At 30.3% G+C, this 23,770-nt stretch overlaps 1 protein-coding gene across 2 annotated transcripts in view; it reads left to right on the top strand.

The window, feature by feature from the left end:
- LOC122513674 (cadherin-99C) overlaps positions 1-23,770 on the top strand; it is a 63,150-nt gene that overhangs the window by 2,940 nt on the left and 36,440 nt on the right. Inside the window, exon 1 of one of the 2 annotated variants that reach the window (XM_043630089.1) lies at positions 19,486-19,882. The exons of the other annotated variant lie outside the window; for it this stretch is intronic. Coding sequence (XP_043486024.1) covers positions 19,817-19,882 — 66 coding nt within the window. The 5' untranslated portion in view covers positions 19,486-19,816. Of the gene's footprint in view, positions 1-19,485; positions 19,883-23,770 lie in introns of those variants that run through there. 2 annotated transcript variants of the gene reach the window in all.

Here is a 23,770-nt window from a genome sequence, read left to right as displayed (position 1 = left end):
CATGGTAGTGTCAAGTCTTCCGGTATCTCGAACGGTATCCTCTTACTTCGAATACCGCAATTTTTGTTGTTTCTTTTTCCTTTTTTTTTTTTTTTCATTTTCATTTTATTAACTACGCGTGAATTTAATTCGATGCGTATTCTCAACATACTTTTGTTGGATTCTAAAGAAGAAGAAGAAGAAGAAGAAGAAGAATTGTCAAAGATATTGGGTTGCATACGATTCGTATATGCATGCCCGTTATAAAAATGATGATACGATTATTATACATCGGATATTGCGAGAAAGTATTAAAGTTATGATAGAATAAACATTGTAAATTTTAAACGAATTTAATTTATATATATTATTTAGGTAAAATTGTAAGTATAGGTACAGTTAGGTTTATTCGGAAGCAATAATTTCACGGATTAACATTTTCGATCGTTTGATCTATGCCGAATGGAAAAACCATTAAGAATCGATATCAAGAGATAGTTTCAGGCTAGGAAAGATAGGATCTCGATCTTGTACACTTCTTGGTACCTATATAAGAGTTGATGGTGGTGGTCCTAGTAGTAATAGTAGTAGTAGTAGTAGTAGTAAGCATGCTGTGAGCAGAGTTAACTCCTGTTTGCACGACTAATACGTATTGTTCGGGTTGTTTGTCCTGAATTATCGGCGTGTTATCGAACAGCACCGATCCTCCGACAGATAGGAATGCAGAAACCTTATGAAAGTAAAGTAAAGTACGTTTCTCTACCATCTACCATCCACCAACTGCCTCGTTATCCTCTCGGTTTCCTTTGCTTGCCTTTTAATTCCTTCAAATTGCCGATACAGTAAGCTCGTAAAACTGTGTGAGTTCCGATGAGGATAATTACTCGTACCTGATCTCGAACTGTTGCTAATCGAAGCTATCGCAAACAAGCTAAGGCATGCATCTTTCTGCACCTGCGAATGCAACTTCCTTGACGTATCATCCTGTCTATTTATTTTTCTTTCATTTCTTATCGTTATTTTTCTTCTTTTTTCACCTCCCACTGTTCCCCCGTTAAAATTCGACATCGCTAGGAATTTCCGTTCTTCAATCAAATTTATCACGCGTGCGTTATTTATTTATTTATTTATTTATTTATGGGATAAACCGATTGATACCAAAATCTGAAAAAAGATAGTTAAGGTAAAATATACAAAATATAAAGATAGTTAGAGACAATTTTGACAATATTTAGACAGAAGATAAAGATTGATTAAATAAATCTATGTGCCGATGAATTGCAACGAATATAAAAAAGATTATTACGCGAATGAAGATCACGCAATCCCCTTGTACCAAAGTAACGTATCGCGTGTTCAATAAATATATTCGTGATATCGTGGCAAAAGTACTAAATTTACAATTTACCACAAGATTGTACCTACGTCTGTTGAGAACCACCGACTGTTTTGTTGGGTTGGCTTTTGTATGCCCAAAGGCGCTTCTTCTTTTTCTTCTTCTTCTTCTTCTTCTTCTTCTTCTACTTGGGTGTAAAGCTCAATATCATCTCATCAGCCATTGTGGTCTCATTGTGTCGGCTTTCATCATGACTTTAAACGCAAACCACGAATCCAGGTCGGAGATGTAATTTTAGAAGAGAATTTAACTCGATGGTTGTGAACAATCCAACTACCGATTTTGTTAATGTTCATTAAAAATCATCAAAGACAAATGTAAAACCAATTCTATCAAATACACGCAACCCTTTCGATTATTATTTCGTTTGATTATCATTTACATTTCTTCTATGAAAATAATAATAATAATGATAACAATAATGAGAATGAAAATGCTAATTTATTTATAATTATGCAATCATTAAACTAGAATATGAAAATATATGAGAGACTGTTGTAGTATGCAGTATGTCAATTAAAAAAAAAAATGAAAACTTTATTATAAATTTGATTAACGTTTATAAATGTATAATGATTTACAATAATTTCGATAATTTCAATAATTTGATCGAAAGAGCCACTATATTGGCACTTTGTTTTTTTTCTTCTTCTTCCCTTCGTAGAACAATTTTCCAAATACGTTGCTATAATTTGAAAGTTTCAAATAAAAATATGTTGAATGATTAAAAGTATGAGTATTATAAGATAGAGATAGATAGTATAATTCTTTCTTAAATTATGTTCTCTCCAAGTTTAGTGCGTGGAAGACACCTTGTAAAGGGTGACCGGTAAGAAGAAGAAGAAGAAGAAGAAGAAAATGAATAAAATGAATAAAAAGAAGAAGAAGAAGAAAAAGGAAGAGACCAGGGTAGATTTCTCATTAGCAGAACGCGTATAGAACGAATCCGGTTTTCGTGCTATAAGAGTATACCTCTATTCGCATGAGTGTTCCTTTATTGGTAGAAAGTATCGTTAGTAGTATCGTTTGGAAGTATTCTATCTATGGATAACGATAGAAAGATAGATAGATAGATAGATAGATAGATAGATAGATAGATTCAAACGGTTTTACTTTAGTTTAGTTTGATAACAATAGTATAGTTGTATAAACTATAATCATTAGTAAACTAACTGGCAAAAGTTTAAGAAACAGTTTGGTCTCTAACGAAATCAACTAAAATCATAGATGATACATTCACGATTTTTTTACTAATTTTGTACTATTTTATTATTCGAAATATAAAACAAAAGTGAATAATATTTGATTACAGACTACGTTCGGTTTTTGAATCTTGTTTTTTTTCTTTTTTTTTTTTTGTTCGTTCTTTTTTCTCATTTATTTATGGCTTTCATAATTTTTTGTTTGTCTTTCGGGTTCGAAGTTTATGACAGTAGCATATTGTTCGGAAATTGATTGTAATACTATGCTTTTTATTTTTTTTTTATGATTCACGCCTGAGGATATAAATGTCAGTGAAGAAGAAATCGAATTTAAAAAATGGCTTTCAATCAAATGGGGAGGGGAAAAAAAAACAGGAAAAATGAACAAAATCGTTCGAAGTGTCATAGTCATCACAACGATCGTTATGACAATGATCGGAGAATGTATCATCGATTTATATCATTTTTATTGGATTACACATATTGTGCGTGTAAATCTAATCTAAATTGTCAATTTTCATGAATGAAATTTTTACAAAAATTGTCTATACGAGAGAAAAAGACGGGACAATGTGTAGAATATAGAATAAAAAGTAAACAATATAAAAGAAAAAAAAAGAAAAAAAGTAAGAGAAATTAACTTATCGAATAACAAAGTGTCGTGTTATTCGTAATTAGCTTGGAAACGGTATCGTGAGAGATGAAAGAGCGTTTATGGGTCAGACAAGTTCGTTTTTCGTAAGTTATCTCTTTGAACGATCGCGGACGTTAATTAAACGAAATTACATATTTCCATTGGGTTGGATAGGGGGATCGGGAGGGGTAGGAGGGGGAGGGGGAGGGGAATGGAATTAACCAGAGCGTAGTTGAACACTCATCGAACGACAAAAAAGAGAAGGATACTTGAGAACAATTTTTATTCAAATTTAACTTTAATAACAGATTCATTTTTATTAAGATCTTCTGTATAAATATACCGGGTGTCCCGCCAAAAAAGAAATCTAGGAAAAACTTTAGATTTAGATTCAAAAATTGTTTTATTCCAAAAAAGAAGAAACAAAAATTGGAAAAGAAAACGAATAATAATTCAGATTTATTAAATCAGTCTAACGTAGATTGGATAATTCTTCTCGTCTAAGATCTTCCCCGTGATCTTTATTTCCTTCGTTCGAATCGAGAAAAGAAAGTGAAAGGGATGTAAGAGAAAGAACGAACATTTTGCTCCTGTCCAATCTGGCAGAAATTATCCGTGGATAATTCCGAAGCCTCGCCCTCGTTCTTGAAAGAGAAAATGAGATAAAAAGAGAGAGAGAGAGAGAGATACAGGTAAAGGTAACGATATTAAACCGAATGGTTTCGATAGAAATGATCATGAATTTAGTTCTCTTCTTAATCGTCCAGTTGGTTTGAGTATTATCGTTAGTTTCTTCATTCCATGCATATATATATACCTACACCATTATATATATATATATGTATATACTTACACCATTTCTTTATTATTTACGATTACGAATGTTACAAGACATGTACTCATTATACCGTACTCAACGATCGACCTCCCCCTCATTCCCCCTTCCCCCTAACTCCCTAACTCCCCTTATACCTGGTTAATTAGTAATTAACTTAAGCAACGAGCCACGAGACAAGCTCACCACTGCTTGTCCACCACCACCACCACCATGTCAAATTATTATCGGACTTGTTTTGTTATTTAACTCTTGTATTTGTGTATATATATATATATATACAAGTTCAAATATACTAATACTAATGAATATAGTATATAGTATCTATGTTAAGTAGAAGGAAAACGTTAGAAGGGGGAATAGTTGGGACGAGTAATTAAGTCGAGCGTGGATTGGAACGATCGTCACGGAACCGGTACTAACAGTTAATTCAATGTATGTATGTCTCGTGTTCGATTCTAAGATATTTATTTTTTACGTGTTTTTATTTTTTTCTTTCTTTTTTTTTTTGCATACCGGTAGGAGTATGCAAAGATTGCGTATCGAGTTCTTATATGTTGTTGTTGTTTTTCTTTTTTGTTTTATTAATACTTAATTTGGATACTAATAATATTTAATGGTGCATGGATTTAATCGTGATACTTAAATCGATACTTTTATCATTGGTGATTGGTTATTTTTTAATCGAAGAATTTCGAGGAAGTATCGTAAATGTTTATATGGGGTTGTTATCAAATATTTTCAACGATTACGTATTAATACGTAATACTTCATGGTTAATAGATATATTCGAATGGGTTGTAAAAATAGATCGTTGAGAGAATCTATTTAGATACGTGTTTGAATTATGGGATAGATATATTTTTTAATGTTTTTGAAAATAATTCGTTTGTATTTTATTTTCTTTTTTTCTTTTTATTTTCTTTTTATTTTTTTTTTTTAAACGCGTATCCCATTGAATATTGGAAATTGATCAAAATTGTTGGAATTTGTAACACGTAAAATGTAATATGTAAAATAATTTTTGATCGTGACATGGGTGATAGTCCAGGCATGCTTCCTTGTTATTAATCAAGATACGTCGAAAGACTTCTCCTACTCGTCGCATTTTTTGAATTTGATAAGTTATTGCATTCAATGCAAATACGAAACTCTGTCGGTTGTCAGTTACGACGTTGAATCGTAGAAGAATTTCTACTAACTCTCTCTCTCTCTCTCTCTCTCTCTCTCTCTCTCTCTCTTCTTTCTTTTTTTCAGATTTTTATTTTTTACACGAAATAGAAGAAAATATATTTTACACGATCCATTAAATTTGCGAAAAAATAATTCACACACTGAAGGACCTTGAAGAAGCTAACTTTAATTAAATATCATTTGAATGTCTTTTCTAAATGGACAAAATAAAATGTTGCAATTTCATTCGATACGTTTATTGTCATTACAGTCAACGAACAAATGATTGTTCTTTTTACACAAGCGTGTACTTTTTGAAATGAAACTTCTTGGGCGACGATAACGATAAAATTTTATGAAACGTTTCATGAAAAGAGAGAGGGTGGAGAGAGAGAGAGTGAGAGAGAGAATTCACAGTCGATCGATAGTTGAACGAGATTATGGTAGGTTCTAGTATTAGTTGATCTGAGCATGTGCATATGTGTGTGTGTGTGAGTAGATTTATCAGAATCAGTTTAATATCCATTAAAGTAAGAATAATGTACAGTATATTTGCTTAAAAAATACATATGTATATATATATATACTTCGAATGTTAAATAATTTTAATCAGATATTTTATTAAATAAAAATATTGCGAAAAAAAGTCATTACCGGGTCAGGAACCTTAAAACAATTCAAAATATTAATAGAGTATATTAAAATGTTCGATATATCGATTAAATGATTGTTAATTAATCGAAGAAAATGTTAATTGTAATATAAAAGTAAAGAATATATAAATAATATGTACCGTCTTTTTCGAAAAGTATCGTCAGACTTGCACTTTGTCCTCTATGCAAGTTTTTTTTATTAAATGTCGTTTATACGACTTTCCCAAAAAGGAAATTCTATTATTACGAATATTATTCCCATTATACACATGCTCAACTTTCGGAAAGTCGTATAAATAAAATTTAATAAAAGAACTTTCGTAAAGGACAATGACCCAGTTCAACGGTGGATTTCGAAGGGGACGGTGCATAGATCGTATATTCCGAGCTTTTAAACAACAATAGACATTTCTATCGATTAATTAACAATTATTTTAATACTCTAATACATTCTACTTATATTTAAGATTGTTTCAACGCATATACATTTTTAAACATTATATACATTTTCACGTACTTTGAATATTAATTAATTTCGATTGTATGTTTTATTAGATGAAAATTTTACCCCTTCTCTTCGAAGTCATCTCCCTGCGCAGGATGATTAAAATAATTACATAAAATAGATAAAAATAGTCAAATCAGAACGTTACGATCGTAAATTTTATCGATTAGATGTATTATTCCTTTTATAAACATGCGTAACGTTCGGAAAGTTACATAAATAAAATTTAATAAAAGAACTGTCGTAGAGGACAAGTGCTCAGTCTGAAGGGGAATTTCGAAGAGGACGGTGCTCCGATCATATACTCAGTGCTTCTAAATTGCAATATACATTTCTTTCGATTAATTAACAATTATTTTAATATTCTAATGCATTCTCATTATATTTAAGATTGTTTTAGCATATATACATTGTTTTATACATTACATAACTATTAATATTAGTTTAGCAATTATCACTGGATAGGAACGTTACAAAATTTCATTGAAACCTTTTGATACTCGTGTTTCTTCAATGACACGTATTTCCACGTCATGTTGAATTCGTAGAAATCAATTGAGATTTCGTATTATTCGCTTATTCCTCTCTCTCTCTCTCTCTCTCTCTCTTTCTATCTATTTTTCTTTCTTTCCCTATTTCTCTTTGCTTTGTGACTTTCCCTCGCATACCAAACGAACGATCGATCGGAATGTCGAGAACACAACTTGTTTACTAGCGTTGAGCATACAAGATCGATAACTCGGGATCGAATGAAAAGCTCTCGAATACTTTCGAATATAAATGATAACAAAACAAAGCGAAACCAAAAAATAAAATAAAATAGGAAAGATAAATTAAAAAACTCTAAATAGAAAAATATAGAAAGAGAGATAAATGATCGAGTTTGATAAAGAAAAGAAAAGAAAAAGAATATGTAGAATGAACGGGTATAGTATTCTCCGTATGATTAATATCCTTGACCTCGGTACGAGGGATAACGGTTACGTTGGGATGAAATAGTGAACAAAATTCTTTTTTTTTTTTTTTTTGTTAAAACATACGATAGGAACAAATAATATTCTTCAAAGAAACGCGTTATCTGTAATGAGATTATATCGATTAGTATGGTAAGAAAAATAATTATACAATGTGTATTTATTTTACGAATCTTTTTAATCTTTAACCAATCGAAATGAACGCGTAATTTTTTCATTTGTAAAACGAAATAACAGATATAATTTTTATTACAGCCGTTCGCATGTTGTATTCAAAATTTGTACACTTTTATTATATACAAGTATTATTTCCATATTTGTTTAGTATATAAGTATGACAAAATTTATGATTAAAATTTGCACCTTATTTGTATGATTAAATCTAAATGTTTTTCTTTTTTAGTTTAGTTAATGTTAGATTAAAAAATTGTTCAGCTTTTCTCTAGATAATATATACACAATACATTTTTATAATATATAATTATATTATTTCCACATTTGTTTAGTATATAAGTATGAACAAATCTAAATGGAAATTTTGACAAAACGTGATCAAAAATTTGCAATCCTTTGGACGATTAATTTCGAATTATTTTAATAGGATTATTTTCCAAGGATTATTTATTGAGATTAAATAAAAATTAGATGATTAAATACATATATATATTATATTATTATTATTATATTATTATATATATATATATATTGGAATATTATTAATGAAAAATATCAATCGAATAATTATATTTTATCGAATAACATGAAACAACTCCCACGCGATTGGATGTTTTTAATCAATGTGTGGGTTGTCACGTGTAGTGAGAATCTGTTTAAAACTCGGTCACCCTACTCACGATCTCATGTTTGTTTCTTGCAAACGTGAAACACACCTGTTTCTTCTCTGTCGTAGAAAACACACGAGGTAAACAACACACGGTCTATTCGCCTACGATTAACGGTTGAAAGTTTTCGAACGAATTAGCATTGAATTAAGAGTACACAGTTAATCTATTTATCTGTGATCTTTTTTAACATCCAATCTAAACAACAAATAGATTACGTCGAGAGTCCTTTTTTTTTTTTTTTAATTATTATTATTATTATTATTAAACTCACGTTTTTTGAAAATGTTACGTTAAACGATTGGTTCAGTTGATTTAATAAACCACCAGTCTAGGTGTTTTATTTAATATTCTAATTAATCAAACACGCGATCGTCGTAAAATATTTCAATGCAAGACACCTGCGTGTTTCTTTAACATTTAAATATTACCCTACACACACGCACGCACGCACGCACACGCATACAACCGACGAGTTCCTTGATGTAACATTCTTGCACGTGAGATTATCAGAGAATGTTGGATACAAATTTTCTAACGAATTATTCGGAATACTTATTTCTTATTTATTTGATTTTATTTTTATCAAATAAATGTATATTAAATATTAGAAATAATTCATCGATAATATCGAAACATTCACTCGAGGATGATTCCAAAATTTCGATTACTTTATCTTCAAATCAAATTAAAAACGTCTAACGAAATTATTAAAATGAGAAATGAAATGAAACCAACGATTTATCAAATTTAATTTGTTATATCATAAATAATATTACAAGAGAGAAACAGAACCAGTTGCAAATGTAATAAAATGCTGATCAAAAGTTAACGATAAGTTTCTTACAAAGTAGATATGTTTATTATCTCATTCTTGTGGTTTTCTTTTCTTTTCTTTTATCTTCAACCACCCTTTTTTCTCAATGTTCGATTCTTATCCGATCTATAGAACGTTGCAACGAATATATCTATATATAAATACTTATATACCCCTGTCAACGATTTATGCACTGTCACGATCCACCAAGAAATGGGTACACCTTATATCTGTATTGTTTATGTCGCTTGACCATCGTAAATAAGTGTAACGAAGCTTACACGCTATTCCCAGCAACATTGCTTTCATTGCAATACGCGTACACTGATATAGTATATTCTTTCTATCGTTTTATTTCTATCTTTCTACGATTTTATTTTCTATTCATCTTATTTTTCTTCTTTTTTTTTTTAAATAAAACATGACCTTTTTATGCGTAGGAAGATATAAAAAAATACCAACGAAACCATTGAAACCATAGCCAGCCCATTTTTTGAAATCGACAAAAAATTATTCGAACTCTACACACACACACACACATACACGCGTGTACGGTTTATCGTTTATTATTTTTACGTATTTCAATATTTTGTCGGATATCATGTATTTTCTTTTACAACGTTTTATTTATTTATTTTTAATTGTTTGACGTATTATTTATAAGATCGATTGGTGGAATATTTAAAAAAATGATTTTGTGCCTGAACTGAATTACTGAATACAATAATTTATTGTTCATAGAAATATACAAATTACGATTAGAATTAGAATTAATTTGACTGTTCAAACGTATGTTTTATTATTTTTTAATGTTATCATGAAATTTGCTAACATTCGTTATAATATTTAAACGATTAATAAAAACAATCAAACTAATTGTTCAATAAACAATTGAAATTCGAAATTAAAATAAATTTGATTCGCGTTGCCAATTATTATTGCAGAAATCGTTGGAAAATGCGCAGAAGTTTACGTCGTTATTTAGAATTTTGTTAGGAACTTTTTGGACAACCCGGTAGATATACCGATAGGTAAGAGGAATACTTCGAAAGTACGTACCTACCCTTTTGATCCTCGATACACGGGGAGTTCTCAGCAATTAAAGGGAATTAGAACTCTCGTGGGATTTTACTTGAAAGATAAAGTAACGTTTCTGGTTGTACATTTAAAACGCATTTGTGTTATTTTTTCTTTCTTTCTTTCTTTTCTATTTTGTTAAATATAATTAATGAAAATATTTATAAATTGTGTATGTGTGTGTGTGTGTGTGTACGTATACGTGTATATATATTTTGCTCATTAAAAAATGATTTAATTGGGGTATTGGGTGTTGTCAAAGTTTGTCAACGTTTATTAATAATTTATCATATAAATTTATAATCCAGTAAAATATATATATATATATATAGTATAATGTATCGTACAAAATATTGTTGTTAAATTTATTTTACTTAACTTCTTTTCTTTTTTATTTTTTTTTTTTATATAATATTATAATAAATAATAAATTTTAATATAATTAATAATAAATTTTTTATATAATTTTATGAAATTTGTTGAAAGTTGATAACAGCGATTCCAAGATTTGTCATCATCTAACAATAATCACGAATGAACGATTTAATATTATTGAACATTTTCTGACCATCGATTGATGTGTATTTTTTATTGTCAAAGAATACATCGATAAAAATGTTAGATAGTAGGATTTGTACGAACGTTTTGCGAGAACTTTAGCGATAGAATCGAGAAAAGGGGAACTAGTTGGTTCTTTTTGTTAGAAACATAAAGAGACACATCGGCAAACATAGGAGGAAGAAGAAGAAAAAGAAGAAGAAGAAGAAGTGCAGGAAGGGGTGGTGGGGGAGGGGGGGGAGAATCTACGGTGGTTCTTTGTTCGACACGTAACACCGGTCCAAAGATTCATGCAAATGAATATTCTCCATCTTTTTCTCTCTCAAATATTTGTTCCCTTAGCATTTTATTCTCTCCCTTATTCGTTTCTTTTCTTTCTTTCTTTCTTTCTTTCTTTCTTTCTGCTGAAGAGAATCGCAAAGAGTCGTCGTAAACGTTCAGTTTCAGTACTCGATGCCCGAGTGAGTACTTTCATCGAAAAGGTTTGTGAGTACTCAAACGAAAAGAGTCCCTTCAGAGATTTTCGAGAGTACTCGTTGTTGCTGCTGCTGATGCTGATGCTGATGCTGATGCCGGTGCTGTTATTTGAGAGGGAAAACATTTGAGAAAACAGATACCAAATAGAACTAATAGATAAGAGTATTTACCAATTGGTTTTTTAGCTTCAATCGATTATTATTTTCAACGTTCCCCCCCACCCCACCCCCACTGCCCCATTTTACGTTTACCCATTTCTTTTTATCCTTCACTTTGATTTTTTTTTATTATTATCATCACAAAATTAATTTTGCAGTATCGTTTTGCGGACGTTAAACAATTGTAATATATGCAATTATGTTAAATTGCAACATTATGTTTCGTTAGTTTATTATTATTATTATTGTTATTATTATCTGTTCGTTTGGAAATATAAATGCAATTAATAATAATTATTGATATACAAAATGTGTATAATTCGCAAATAATCATCGATTCGGATAAGAGATAATTATACGAGTTTCTTTTTTGGATTTTTTTTCTCTCTCTCTTTCTTTTTAATTTATAAGTATTAAATGAAAATTTAGAACGATCATTTCTCTCCAAATGATAATAATGCTATATTGCATTTGGAAGTGTACCGAAGTGAACTCGCGGGACACCATCATGGGTCTGCTATCTTCCTTATCTCGTAATGTGCCCAATTTATATTCGGCTAATATTCCAATAAATTATTCTAGGGTACTAGGGAGTTTTTCGTTAATGACTATAAATGGTTATTTTATTGATACTTTATATTTGAAAACGTACATAACGTATATTCGAACTATTTTATTATTGTCATCATATTTTTACGTATATAATATCATTGCAAATTTTGATTACTTCGTTTAAAGTATTCCTGGTTTGTTTGTTTTTTTTTTCTTTTTTTACTCGTATCCGTTTCTCGATCGATAAATTTTCTTACCAATTGTGCAAACGTCCACGCTTTTCTAAAGTTCCACCAACCAATGATCAACTGCCATTACTACAACTAGAGTTTGATATTACAGATATCGTTTTATCAATGCATTGCACTTGGAAAACTTAAGGTAGTTTACAAGATTGAAATCACCGAGTGGATCTTCTTTAAGAGTCTTATTAGAATCGTGAAAACTTTTCTATCTACAATCACAAACACCATATTGCCAATACCATTACCAACCCCCACCACCACCACCACACCACAAACCCGAGACAAATTTTTATCGTAGAAATCAATAAATTCTACGTTATATTACTTAAACATAAATATATACACACACACACAAACACATTCACTTCTATATTATTATTTTATTTATATATATAATTATTTATTTTCTTATATTTCATTTATATATATTCGTTCTATACCATAAAATAGAAAAAAAAAATAAAATAAAATAGAAGATATTTATTTCGTAATAAAATTTTATCTTATTATTTTTTTTTATATTGCAACGAAACAATAGTAAGTGAAATAATAAAAAAAAAAAAGAAAGAAGATGAGAAATAATAAGAGGAACGATCTTAAACGACTATCAGAAAATTCCCATAGGAATTTCTAAATGATTCTAACACCATTCTAAACGGCAACCGAGCGAGGAATACGATGCTGATTTACAATACAGCGTATAGATATAGAACCTTGAAGAAGGTGAACGTGAACGAAATTGCAGGTGCGAGCATTGCTGTTGGGGCCGTCGACTTTATCTTTTCTTCTCTCTTTATATTTCTATTTCTTTTTTCTTTATCTCCGTTTCCCTTTTCTCACTCTTTCCGCCTCATCTTTATCCTTTTGAATAAAGAATGTACTTCGCAAGATCCTCTGGTGCACGATCGAGAATACTATACATTTTATAGCTCCAACTACAAATGGTGATTTTTTATTTCTTTTTTTTTTTTCTTTTTTTTTTTTAAATAGGATTATAACGTTTAACACATTCCTTATTTTTAATTTCATCTAATACTACGAAGAAGAAAAAAATTGATTTGATGAATAATTCGCAGATACGGTTTTCTTTTTTTATTCTTCTTTTTTTCTTTTTCTTTTATTATGGTTAGTTGTATATTAAAATAATACGCGTTTAATTGTATTTTGTAATATAAAGTGTAATTATTTATATATTAATTTAATATTTCGTTGATCTTAATAAAATCATGTTCATTAGTATCAAATTTATCATGTAAATTTGATTTCATTTTAAAACTTAATATTTCATTCAATTATAAATTATTTTTACTAATTATTGTAATAAAAAAGGGGTGGGGGGGTAATGCTGATAAACGAGTAACGTTTTTTCTTGTTTTTTTTTTTTACAGAATACGTTTTGTTACCAAATGTAGAATAAATTTGGATATATACACAAAAAGATAGAATAAAATACACACTACACCACACACACGCGCGATTATTTTTTCTTCCAGGACGAGAGACAACGACAATCGGTGACAACCAAACACAACCGACAACTATACCTAGCTCGGTTTTAACCATTTGATTTTTTTTTTTTATCTCGGATAAAACAGGTCGCTGAGAAAACCGGGCGTCTCCTTATTTTCTTTCATTCATATAAACGCGGCACGCATAAAGTCCGGTAAAAAGTGTAAAGGAAGAGAAGGGTGTATATGTGTGTATGTGTGTGTGAGAAAGAGAGAGAGAGAAATACCGGTGTCCTTAGAAAACGCGACTCGAAGTTAAAACGAGCGTGCACTGAAAGAAGCCACCGAGAACTCGACTTTTCCCAATCAATTCGCTTATTGCGAATAAAAATCGAAACCTTATCTTTTTTCATTTGTTTACTTCTTATTAATTTTTTGTTTTCCCTTTTTTTCTTGTATCTTTTTTTTTTTCCCTCTTATTTTTATGCAATCGAATTGCATAAATGCAGTCTCGCGAATACTCGACCATGTAAAATGAAATTAAAATAAAATATTAATATAAATATAAAATATTTATTTATTTATTTATTTTTTATTTGATTTGATATTTTTCTTCTTCTTCTTCTTCTTCTTTATTCTTTTTCTCAAACTAATCTTCATGGTTGTAATGATTATATCAATAATTGCAATGCGCGAACTTGTTCAATGATATTAGAAATTGGTTTTTTTTTTTTTCGTTTTCAAATTATTTTCTACTAAGATTTATTGTCTTCCATATATGAAATTCAATTGTCCTAGAAAACTAACGATGATTAGTCATTTCTATTTGCTTCCCGTATCGCGTGCACGCAATATAACATTGTTGTTACGGTGTACGACAAATATGGATAATCGTTGAGCAAGAAACATATATTATTTTTTATTCGAATTATCTTGGCAAAAGGTTGGATGACTGATTTTGCAGAGAAAAACAAACGAAAAGGAAAATGTTACGCGCGTACGTTAAACAATGTATTAATTAAAATTAACTTTTTATGAGTACGATAATACAGTAATCTTTGATTAATTATTGAGAAAAAAAAAAAAAAAAAGAAAAGAAAAAAAATGTGATTCAATAAAAACGACAATCCCGTTGTCGGGTCGTGTATCGATTATTCGAATTCATAGATCTGAGTAACAACAACCTACGTGAAATTTCGCAATGACTATAAAGGTAGAGAGGTGGTCTGTTGTTCCATTCGATAGGAAACTTGCCACCTGGAACAAATGCATCAATAATAATAATAATAATAATAATAATAATAATAATAATAATAATAATAATAATAGTAGTAATAATAGTAGTAGTACATAACGTCATCCAATTGGATCGTGAAAATAGATTTTAACGAGTAACGACAAACGGTAGGTAGATACATTTTCTTTATTTTTTTTTTTTCTTTTTTTTTTTTTCTTGCAAAATTGTAGATTAGAAATATATCATAGGTAGTAGGAGAATTTAGAAGTAAGGATAACAGGACTTTTAAGAGATGACTGAAATAGTGAAATTACTTCGTCACGTTGGTTAGATACATACATTAGTCGTGACATATTCGCAAACAACACGATTTATCTTCTCGTTTCCTTTCCATATGTTATATCTTTTCTTTCCTTTTCTCTCTTTCTTTCTTTCTCGATGTATAATCAGCAACGTCTTATCCATTAAATGAAAATGAGTTTCACAAGAAAATAAAGAAAATATTATACAGAAAAAGAGAGAGAGAGCTAGTCTAATGTATCTATCTCGTGTATCACGTTACGTAAAAATCGTGACACACGTGTATCCGTTCATTTTTTTAACATTCTTTTTGTTTTTTAATAATCCAAGTTTATAAGGTTAAATCTGGTCGAATGTGGATTTTAAGTTTTTTGTTCTCCGAGAAAATGAGGAGGGAGGGGGAGGGGGTGATAGAAGATTTGCATTCAAGCAAAGATACTCAACTAAATCGGCAGACCGTATTTAGAATTCTCATAAGAGTTTGAATATATATATACGAAGAATCTTGAAAAGAGGAATATGAGAGAGAGATATGATGATGATGATGATGATGATGATGATGATGATGATGATGAACTATAAGGATGATCTTCCTTAGAATAAACTTTCTATGTTTTTCATGCTCATACGTTGGTAACTAGTAATTCGTTGGTTGGAATAGTCCACACAAGTATAACCAAGATAAATATATGTATATATATATATTCTCGGCAATGAGATTGCAATGATGCTAGGAAGATTTCAATCTACCAAAGTCTACAGTAAAATAACTGAGAGAGAGAAAGAGAGAGAGAGATGGAGAGAAAGTTGCACCTTTCACGATATCCTTCATGTTGCTAGATTTAATCTAGGACTTTCTCTATTTACTTTGACACGTTTACCTGGAATCATTTAATATTTTTTTTCGTCAAGATATATATATAATTGATTTTAATCATTACAAAGTTTTCGTATATAATTTTGTTTAAATTCATCAAACGACATATACGCGATGATAATTAAAGTAACGAGTAAATTAGAAAAATGAATTTGAATGGGTGTAAAATCAATGATTTACAATATTTGATTCATTATTGTTATAATTATCAACAACGTTATACCTTCTCGCGTGTATTAGCATTCATTATTGTAACAAACTTTCTACGAGACATTATAAGATGAATAATTTATTGATTGTGTTATAAACTAAGGTATGCATTTATTACACACACATACATATATACATACAAGTAAATTCATTTATTATTAACGTATGCATAAGCAAGCATTCTTTCCTTAATCGCATAGGGTTCTCCGCAAAGACATGACCGCTTATAGATCATGCACAGTGCAATACACTCGTTGTTAATGTACTTGTATGTGTATGTAGATGCGTATACGTATATACTTGCCCCCCTGACTCTAACACTCGAGCTCCGTGAATACCTCGCCCTCTTCGGTTTTACATGTACATCTGTCAACAGTGTGTTGCGTGCTACACGTGTCGAGTCTCGAGTTTTGTCGAGTCTCGAGTTTTGTCGATTGGTAAACACACATGCACGCATATACCACGCTTTCATACATAGTACTCACGTATATACGAGTAATGTGCATATTTAAAGGGTTGATGGTGGGGGAGATACATACCTCGAGAGTCAACACGCCACCCAGTTAAAGTCACAACACCCACGCGTATTTACTGTCAAAGAAGACACGTTTACATCAAACGCATGTTGGATGTTCTTACTTATATAGTACAAAAAAAACAACGGTAATAAGCAATATGATTCATATTTAATCAGGTGGTATTTGCGAATATCTAAATTCATCGATACAACGAGCCTCTTCTCTTTTGATTTAGAATTGGAAATTTGAATTTCGATTGGTATCCTAATATATTTTGGGGAAAGGGGGAGGAGGTGTTAGTTTGTTTGTCAATTTTATACGTACAAATTGTAACATCGATTTTATTGGATAATCATTTAATTACGAAATCACAAGTGTCAAATTTCAAATTACCAATGTAATTATATTTCTCTAATTTACATATGCATTCAAAAAATTGCGCTACGATGAAACAAAGCAATAAATTCATGCGAACTTTTGGTTGGTTCACTCTAATATAATTTTTTTATTATATATTATTAATATTATTATTTTTATATTATATTAATCGATCGGAATATCGATTCGAATATTATCCTGTACAGGTATATAAATATTTAAATTGTAATGATCTTGAAATTAAAATAAAAATTGATATAAGATGTATGTGAAAAAAGTGAACGTCCAAGAGAAAAAAATAAAAATGAAAAAAATAAAAAAAAAAAAAAAACGAAACCAATCGAGCAACAACCATCATTAATTAGACTTTCACTTTATCGAACGCCACTGTTTTCGTATAACCATCGAGAACATTTCGACATTTCGATCTCGTTTAAAAACACGTGAAATCGTTTTCGCGTATTCGCTTTTACTTTAAAACTGGATATTACGAAAATGTAAAGAGGTTTCGTCGTGATATGGTATCTACCCCATCATCTTGCGAAATACCCTGAGAAAAATGTAATGGTGTCTTTTTATATATATACCATATACCCGTTTTAGGTTGTCCACCTGTTGTTAAACCACGTGTCCGATGATTCCCCATATAAACGAATAATTAATTAACGAATTTCTAATCAACGTTTCTTAATTAGACGAGATAATTGTATACTTGATAACGTTTAGATTGTTTAAATGTTTTATTTTATTTTTTGTCCGATGATTCCCCATATAAACGAATCATTAATATACGAATTTCATCATTCAACGTTTCTTTAATTAGACGAGATAATTGCGCTACTTGATAACGTTTAGATTGTTTAAATGTTTTATTTTATTTTTTGTTTCGTTATCACGTTGTTTTTGCATAAAGTTAAATACTCAATGTTTCATTGTCCACATTTGCTTGTTTGCTTGCTTGCTTTTCTCATTCAACGACATTTTTTTTCCTTTTTCTATCTTCCTCATACTCCCCTCAACCCCTCTTCACTTGACCCCAAGTAATCCCTTTGTCCTTTTACGCTCGCTAGCATTGTCACGCTCGAGATTGCAATCAAGAAGCACCTGTACCTTCTACCTACCTTCTTCTCTTGTTCGCTTGTTCGCTCGACTTTATTTTTTTTTTTCGTTATTTTTACGATTACGAAGTATAATCCGAAGTATTGTCTGTTCGCGAATAATTATTATTCATTTTTTATTTCATTTTTCTCCTAGAGATAAAAATATTTTATCAAAACCGTATTTTTCCCCGTCATTGTTCGTTCTATTAAAAGAAAAAAAAATTAAATAAATATATATATATATGTTTTTCTTATGCAATTTTAAATTGTTATTAAACTATGACCATGAGAGAAAATTTGGGTCGCATTATTCTCAAAGGGGTGTGTTTTTTTGTTGTTGTTTTCTTTAAAGTGGTTCGTGGTTTAGTGGATGAAAACTGCTAATAATAAAAATAAAATTGTATGTGTGTATAAATGCGTGTCCCTTGTTGGGAATATTTTTAATTCGAAAATTTCTGACAATAAGAATAATAAAAATATGACGTATAAAAATAAGTACATTATGCCTAGAATGTTAGGAATTGTGTACGAGTTGTGTTGGAACGTTTTTTTAAGGGAACTTTTACTCCGGAAGTGCACTCCTGACCGTACCTAAGTGCAATCATTGTACTAACGTGTAGTTTCCTTTTTATACGTTTCAAACATTATATACATGTGGGGTTTTGTATTATTAAGAAGTGTAGATATGAATGTGTGAATGGTATGAGTGGAAAGTAATTGAAAGAAATAAAAGAATGCATATCCGGTCGAGACAAAGGAAGAGCGTTAGATAGGAATGTTAGTTTATAGGTTTAAGGTTACATCGTCCGGACTTGTCGCCTTTGTATCGCTACATCGAAGTCTCCCGACTGTTCTCGATAATGTGAAATAGCGGAAAAGCCTTTAAGCGTGGCTTGGAATGATCGGGAAGTTTCCAGGGAGATGGCGAGAAACAACGGGAGACGATGGAGGGGATGTTGGATATAAGGACGGTGCGTTGCGTTGCATGGCGTTTTTCTGAGAGTTGAATAATAATTGAGGAGTGATAAGTGTAACGGGAGGTACGAAAGACCAATGGGGAACGGCGAAGGATTACGATAGGCGACGACGAGTCGGATTCGGGTGTTCCTTGCGGTTGATTTCGGGACGTGGGGAGTTACACTTATTATTAGATTATTAGATTATTAGATTATAGATACTTACCATTTTATTTTTACTATTCTATCTCTTAAAAATATTATACCTTGTTAAGTATTTATTAACAAATACTACTTTATTATCATTAAATATATATCACCATTATACATAAATCTTACATATATATATATATATATATATATATATATACACACACACACATATACACGTAACGTGTATGTTACGTGTGTCTTATTTTTCTCATAGAAATCATCCCAAGAGTATTATTGTATCCGCGAGTATTCGGTTGCTATGCGAAACTGCATATTATACGTTGCACCGCACGAGTTATGATGAATCTTGTAAATCGGGTAAACGGTAAAGGAAGGAAGGAAGGGGGTGGGTGGAACGAGGAAAAATCAAAGTAAGATAGAAGAAGGGGTAAGGGTTTGGTATAGAAGAAGAATAGAATATGTCAGTGACGGAAAGGTGGAACTAAATATACCGATTCGTGTCGAGTTTTGATGTACGAGGCAAACTGGTCGAACGAATCGAATGAAATTGTTCAACGTGGAAAACATCTTTTATTCGATACGTTATTTTACTTTACGAAATATACAGGTAATCTTTTTGATAAGTTAACATAGGTAGATGATTGGTGATCGAGGCATGTGAAACCATATTTATATGAAACGCAGTGTTCGTTATTCCTTCGTGTGATTTAATTGTAAAGTAATTTAGTTATTAAATATAATACGTTCAAACAAAAATTATATTATCTCGTTATAACGTAGAATTAGAGTATTCTACAAAGTTTTAATCAATTTTCTTATTGTGTTATATCAAAACCGTGTTATAGGATTATCGTGTTGTAAGAGGTAAGGCTACCTGCAATTTATGAATCATGTTATATGAAACCCATAATTAATTATTCCTTCGTGTCATTGTTTTAAGATAATTTAGTTTTGAAATATAATTTGTTAACGCAAAAATCATGTTATCTCGTTACGCTGCATTGTACAAAGGTTTATTCAATTTTATTATTATTTTATAGCAAAACCGTGTTACAAAAGAGCTTACCTATATTTCCTATTTATCCGTTGTGTTTTACTATCCATGCATAGAGATATGAAAAATGAAAGATTTCAAAATTTTCCGATAGTTTTCATCGATCATTATTATAGGTTTCTTTTTTTCTATTTAAATTTATGAATTACTGTTCCGGAACATTTATATTACGGAAAAATACGTAGAGGGGAAAAATTGGATCTAACGAAAATCGTATTCCAGTCACGTTCTTATGAGAAAAGATGAGAAAGCATGAAAGAAAGGGTGCAAATAAAATAAACCTAACATTCTCATTTATTATTATCGTTGACAGAACATTCCCGGAGTCTTTATTTGTCGAATCCCCGTTGTTAGATTCTACTCGTCTCGGTTCGTTTTGCTTTTTTTATTTATTTTTTTTTTTCTATAACCCAACCCCTGTTTCCTTCTTTTCTGCGTGAATTCTTGTTGGGAATGTTCTACGAGAGTTAGAAGTATCGCATCCGGTCGTCGTGTATATCGGTTGTTAGAATATTTTCTCGATAATCCACGATGGAATTCCGAATGGAAATATTTTTCTTGAGTCCTCCCTCCCCCCCTCCCCCAGCTTCATCTTGCCCGAGTTCATGCTAGAAACTATGTTTTTGTATTTCCCCTACCCCCTTCTCCCCCTTCTACTTTTCACATTTTTCTATACCTCGACAAAAGCTTATATTCTATTACATATATATTTTTTTTTTTTTATGCAGGAAGAGGTTGTATTGTGGCTATTTGTTGCATTTACCGATTTTGTATAAAAGAAATAAAAAAATTGCAATAGTAATTTATTTTACTCGATTTATTTAAATCGAGATAAATATCATATATTTAAATATTATTTCGAGCTTCTTAAAAATGTAAAAAAAATTATTACAAGTTGTAATAATATATATAAAAAAAAAGAAATCTATTGGACCGTATTACAACCCTAAACCATTAAATAAATTTTAATTGAAAAACATCATTTGAAGTATCTTCTCGTAGAAGTATAAAAATTTGTAATTGGAATCTATGCGATTTGTTTACTTGAAAATTAACACCACCGGTTTCTCACGAAACCAAGTGCTACCAGTGTTGCAGTCCAGCAGTCCAGCAACAGCAGTAACAGCAATACTAGTTCAGTAAATCATATTCAGGATTCAGTAGTTGAACTCATAAAGCAAAACAAGTCAGAAGTGTTATGCCGCGTTAGCTGTTTCTCTTTCTCCATAGTGTTGTATACTAGTGTTGTATACTAGTGTATAACATCCCCCTCCCCTTAACCGTTCTAGCCCCCCCTTATCCTTACCCCTGCCCCCGTATGCACCCCCACTTTGTTCGTAGTTATCCTTTACGGTAGGTCGAACAAACTGGCTGTTATCATCAGACTAAAAATGATTTCCGCTCGTCATGCTCATTTCGAAGTTGCTAACGAACTTGATTCGAGTTAGGTGACAACCCCGTACCGAACTGTTCTAAATGCCTGACAACTCAGAAGTCTTCGAAATTTACGAGCAAGAACAAATTATGGCTTTAAACTGGACGTCTCTTTTTACGGGGATATTTTTTGTTTTGTTTTTTTTTTTTTTTTAAGTTGGAAATAACTGTCGCTAGTGGAATACCACTACTAGGGTTTTAATCCTGCGTATATTTCAATCTGTAATTTGTTATTTAAATTCAAGTAGAAGTATTTTATATATTATATATTTGTGCTGGGGTAATTATAACGACGATTAGGTTTATACAAATTTGGAGAAATTGAATTTTATGATTTGATTTGATATTATTTTTCTAATGATATTTTATATCGTGTAATGAATTTTTCTTCGATTATTGATTTAATCCATTGTTATCAGTTATTGGCGTGCAAGCTCGTTGTTAAAATCATTTAAAATTGAAAATTGTATTGAAAGTTTGAATTTTATTATATTTCTATGGTTTTGTTTTCTTTTGTTTTTATTTTTTATTTTTTATTTTTTATTTCTGTCTCGATAAAAAGGAGTCTGGATTATTTCGCAACGAGCACACATGCTTACACATATATAGAAGATAAATCGTAGATGGGGCCTAATTATATCGTTTCTATAGCAATTTCACGTTCGTGCCGAAGACCCGAGAAAGTTAAAGAGACGAGTGTTCGCTTTTATTAAACGAATGCCGATAAATTGGCTTGCGTAAGAGAAATATATATATATATTTATATTTGAATCATTAGTGAAACGAAAACTGGAAAACGGTTTTTGATGATGTGTGAATTGAATATTTGTTAAATAATGAAGTAATCGAAATAATTGGGTCGTTTAAAAAATAATTTCGTATTTATTCGCACAAGTTAATCACATTTACCGATACTCAATTTTATTCTAAACCTCAAAATCATTTTACTTATTACCAATAATTATTTTCTAACGCTATTTAGTATTTTCTTTTTTTTTTTCTTTTTTTTTGTTTTTTTTTTTTGTTTTGTTTTTACGTTATCGCATTAAAATTAAAATATCAAAGTTGATACGAGTCAAAAGATAAACTGACAAGAAATAATCTACGCTTTGTGTATTTATTCGAATTTATATCTCATGTTGCATTCAAATTAGATTCATTATTATCTTTCTTTTTTATTTTTTTGCAACATAATCGAGAACATTTATTTTATTTTTCCAATTATTTATTTAAATTAATTTGATCTTTAGTTGAAGAAAAATATTCCATTAGAGTTTTTGTGGTGTATGTATTACGTATGTATTGCGTATAACACTGAAATTAGTTTTTTTGTTGTTAGCAACTTATTACGTTATATGAATAATTATGTCGAACAATGTCAATTAGGTCAATAATGGGAACTATATATATTTGTTTTTATAGACATCGTCTTTTTAAATGTTTAACATATCTCAACAAAATGCTAGACTTATTACTGCTTCATTTAGTTTATCTCCAACCGTCGAACTGTGACGAGACACGTTGCATTACTCTCGAGTTATTCGCACGATTTTTCCAATTTTTTCCATCAAGATAGAAGAGTAATTAAATAAATACTAAACAGAGAGATTAATTAGGAGGTAAGAATTTCTTTCCCTTAACTATTATCATTCTCATGGTAACGCGCGCGCGTAACAAGTATTATTATTATTATTACATCTTTAATCGTAATATAATTTTTCAAACGTTTTTAATAAAAGTAAAACGTATTATATTGAGATATAATTTTTCTACAATTTAAAATAATATTATTCGATTTGTTTTTTTTTTTAATAAAATAAAATAAAAGGATTGTAATCGGATTATATTTTATCTCAAATTAATATTTTCTATATTAATTCTAGATAAATTTTCATAGATTTGTGGAAAATCGAATATGTGTGTGTGTGCGTGTGTGCTTCTTTTTTTTTTCTATTTTCGCGTATTTCATTTCGAATTTTTTTTGTCCGAGAGTTTTTAAAATAAAAG

Source organism: Polistes fuscatus, unplaced genomic scaffold (genome assembly GCF_010416935.1).
Source record: "Polistes fuscatus isolate 324 unplaced genomic scaffold, CU_Pfus_HIC Scaffold13, whole genome shotgun sequence".
Classification (NCBI taxonomy): Eukaryota; Metazoa; Arthropoda; class Insecta; order Hymenoptera; family Vespidae; genus Polistes; species Polistes fuscatus.
This window is presented reverse-complemented; position numbering and strand designations above follow the sequence as displayed.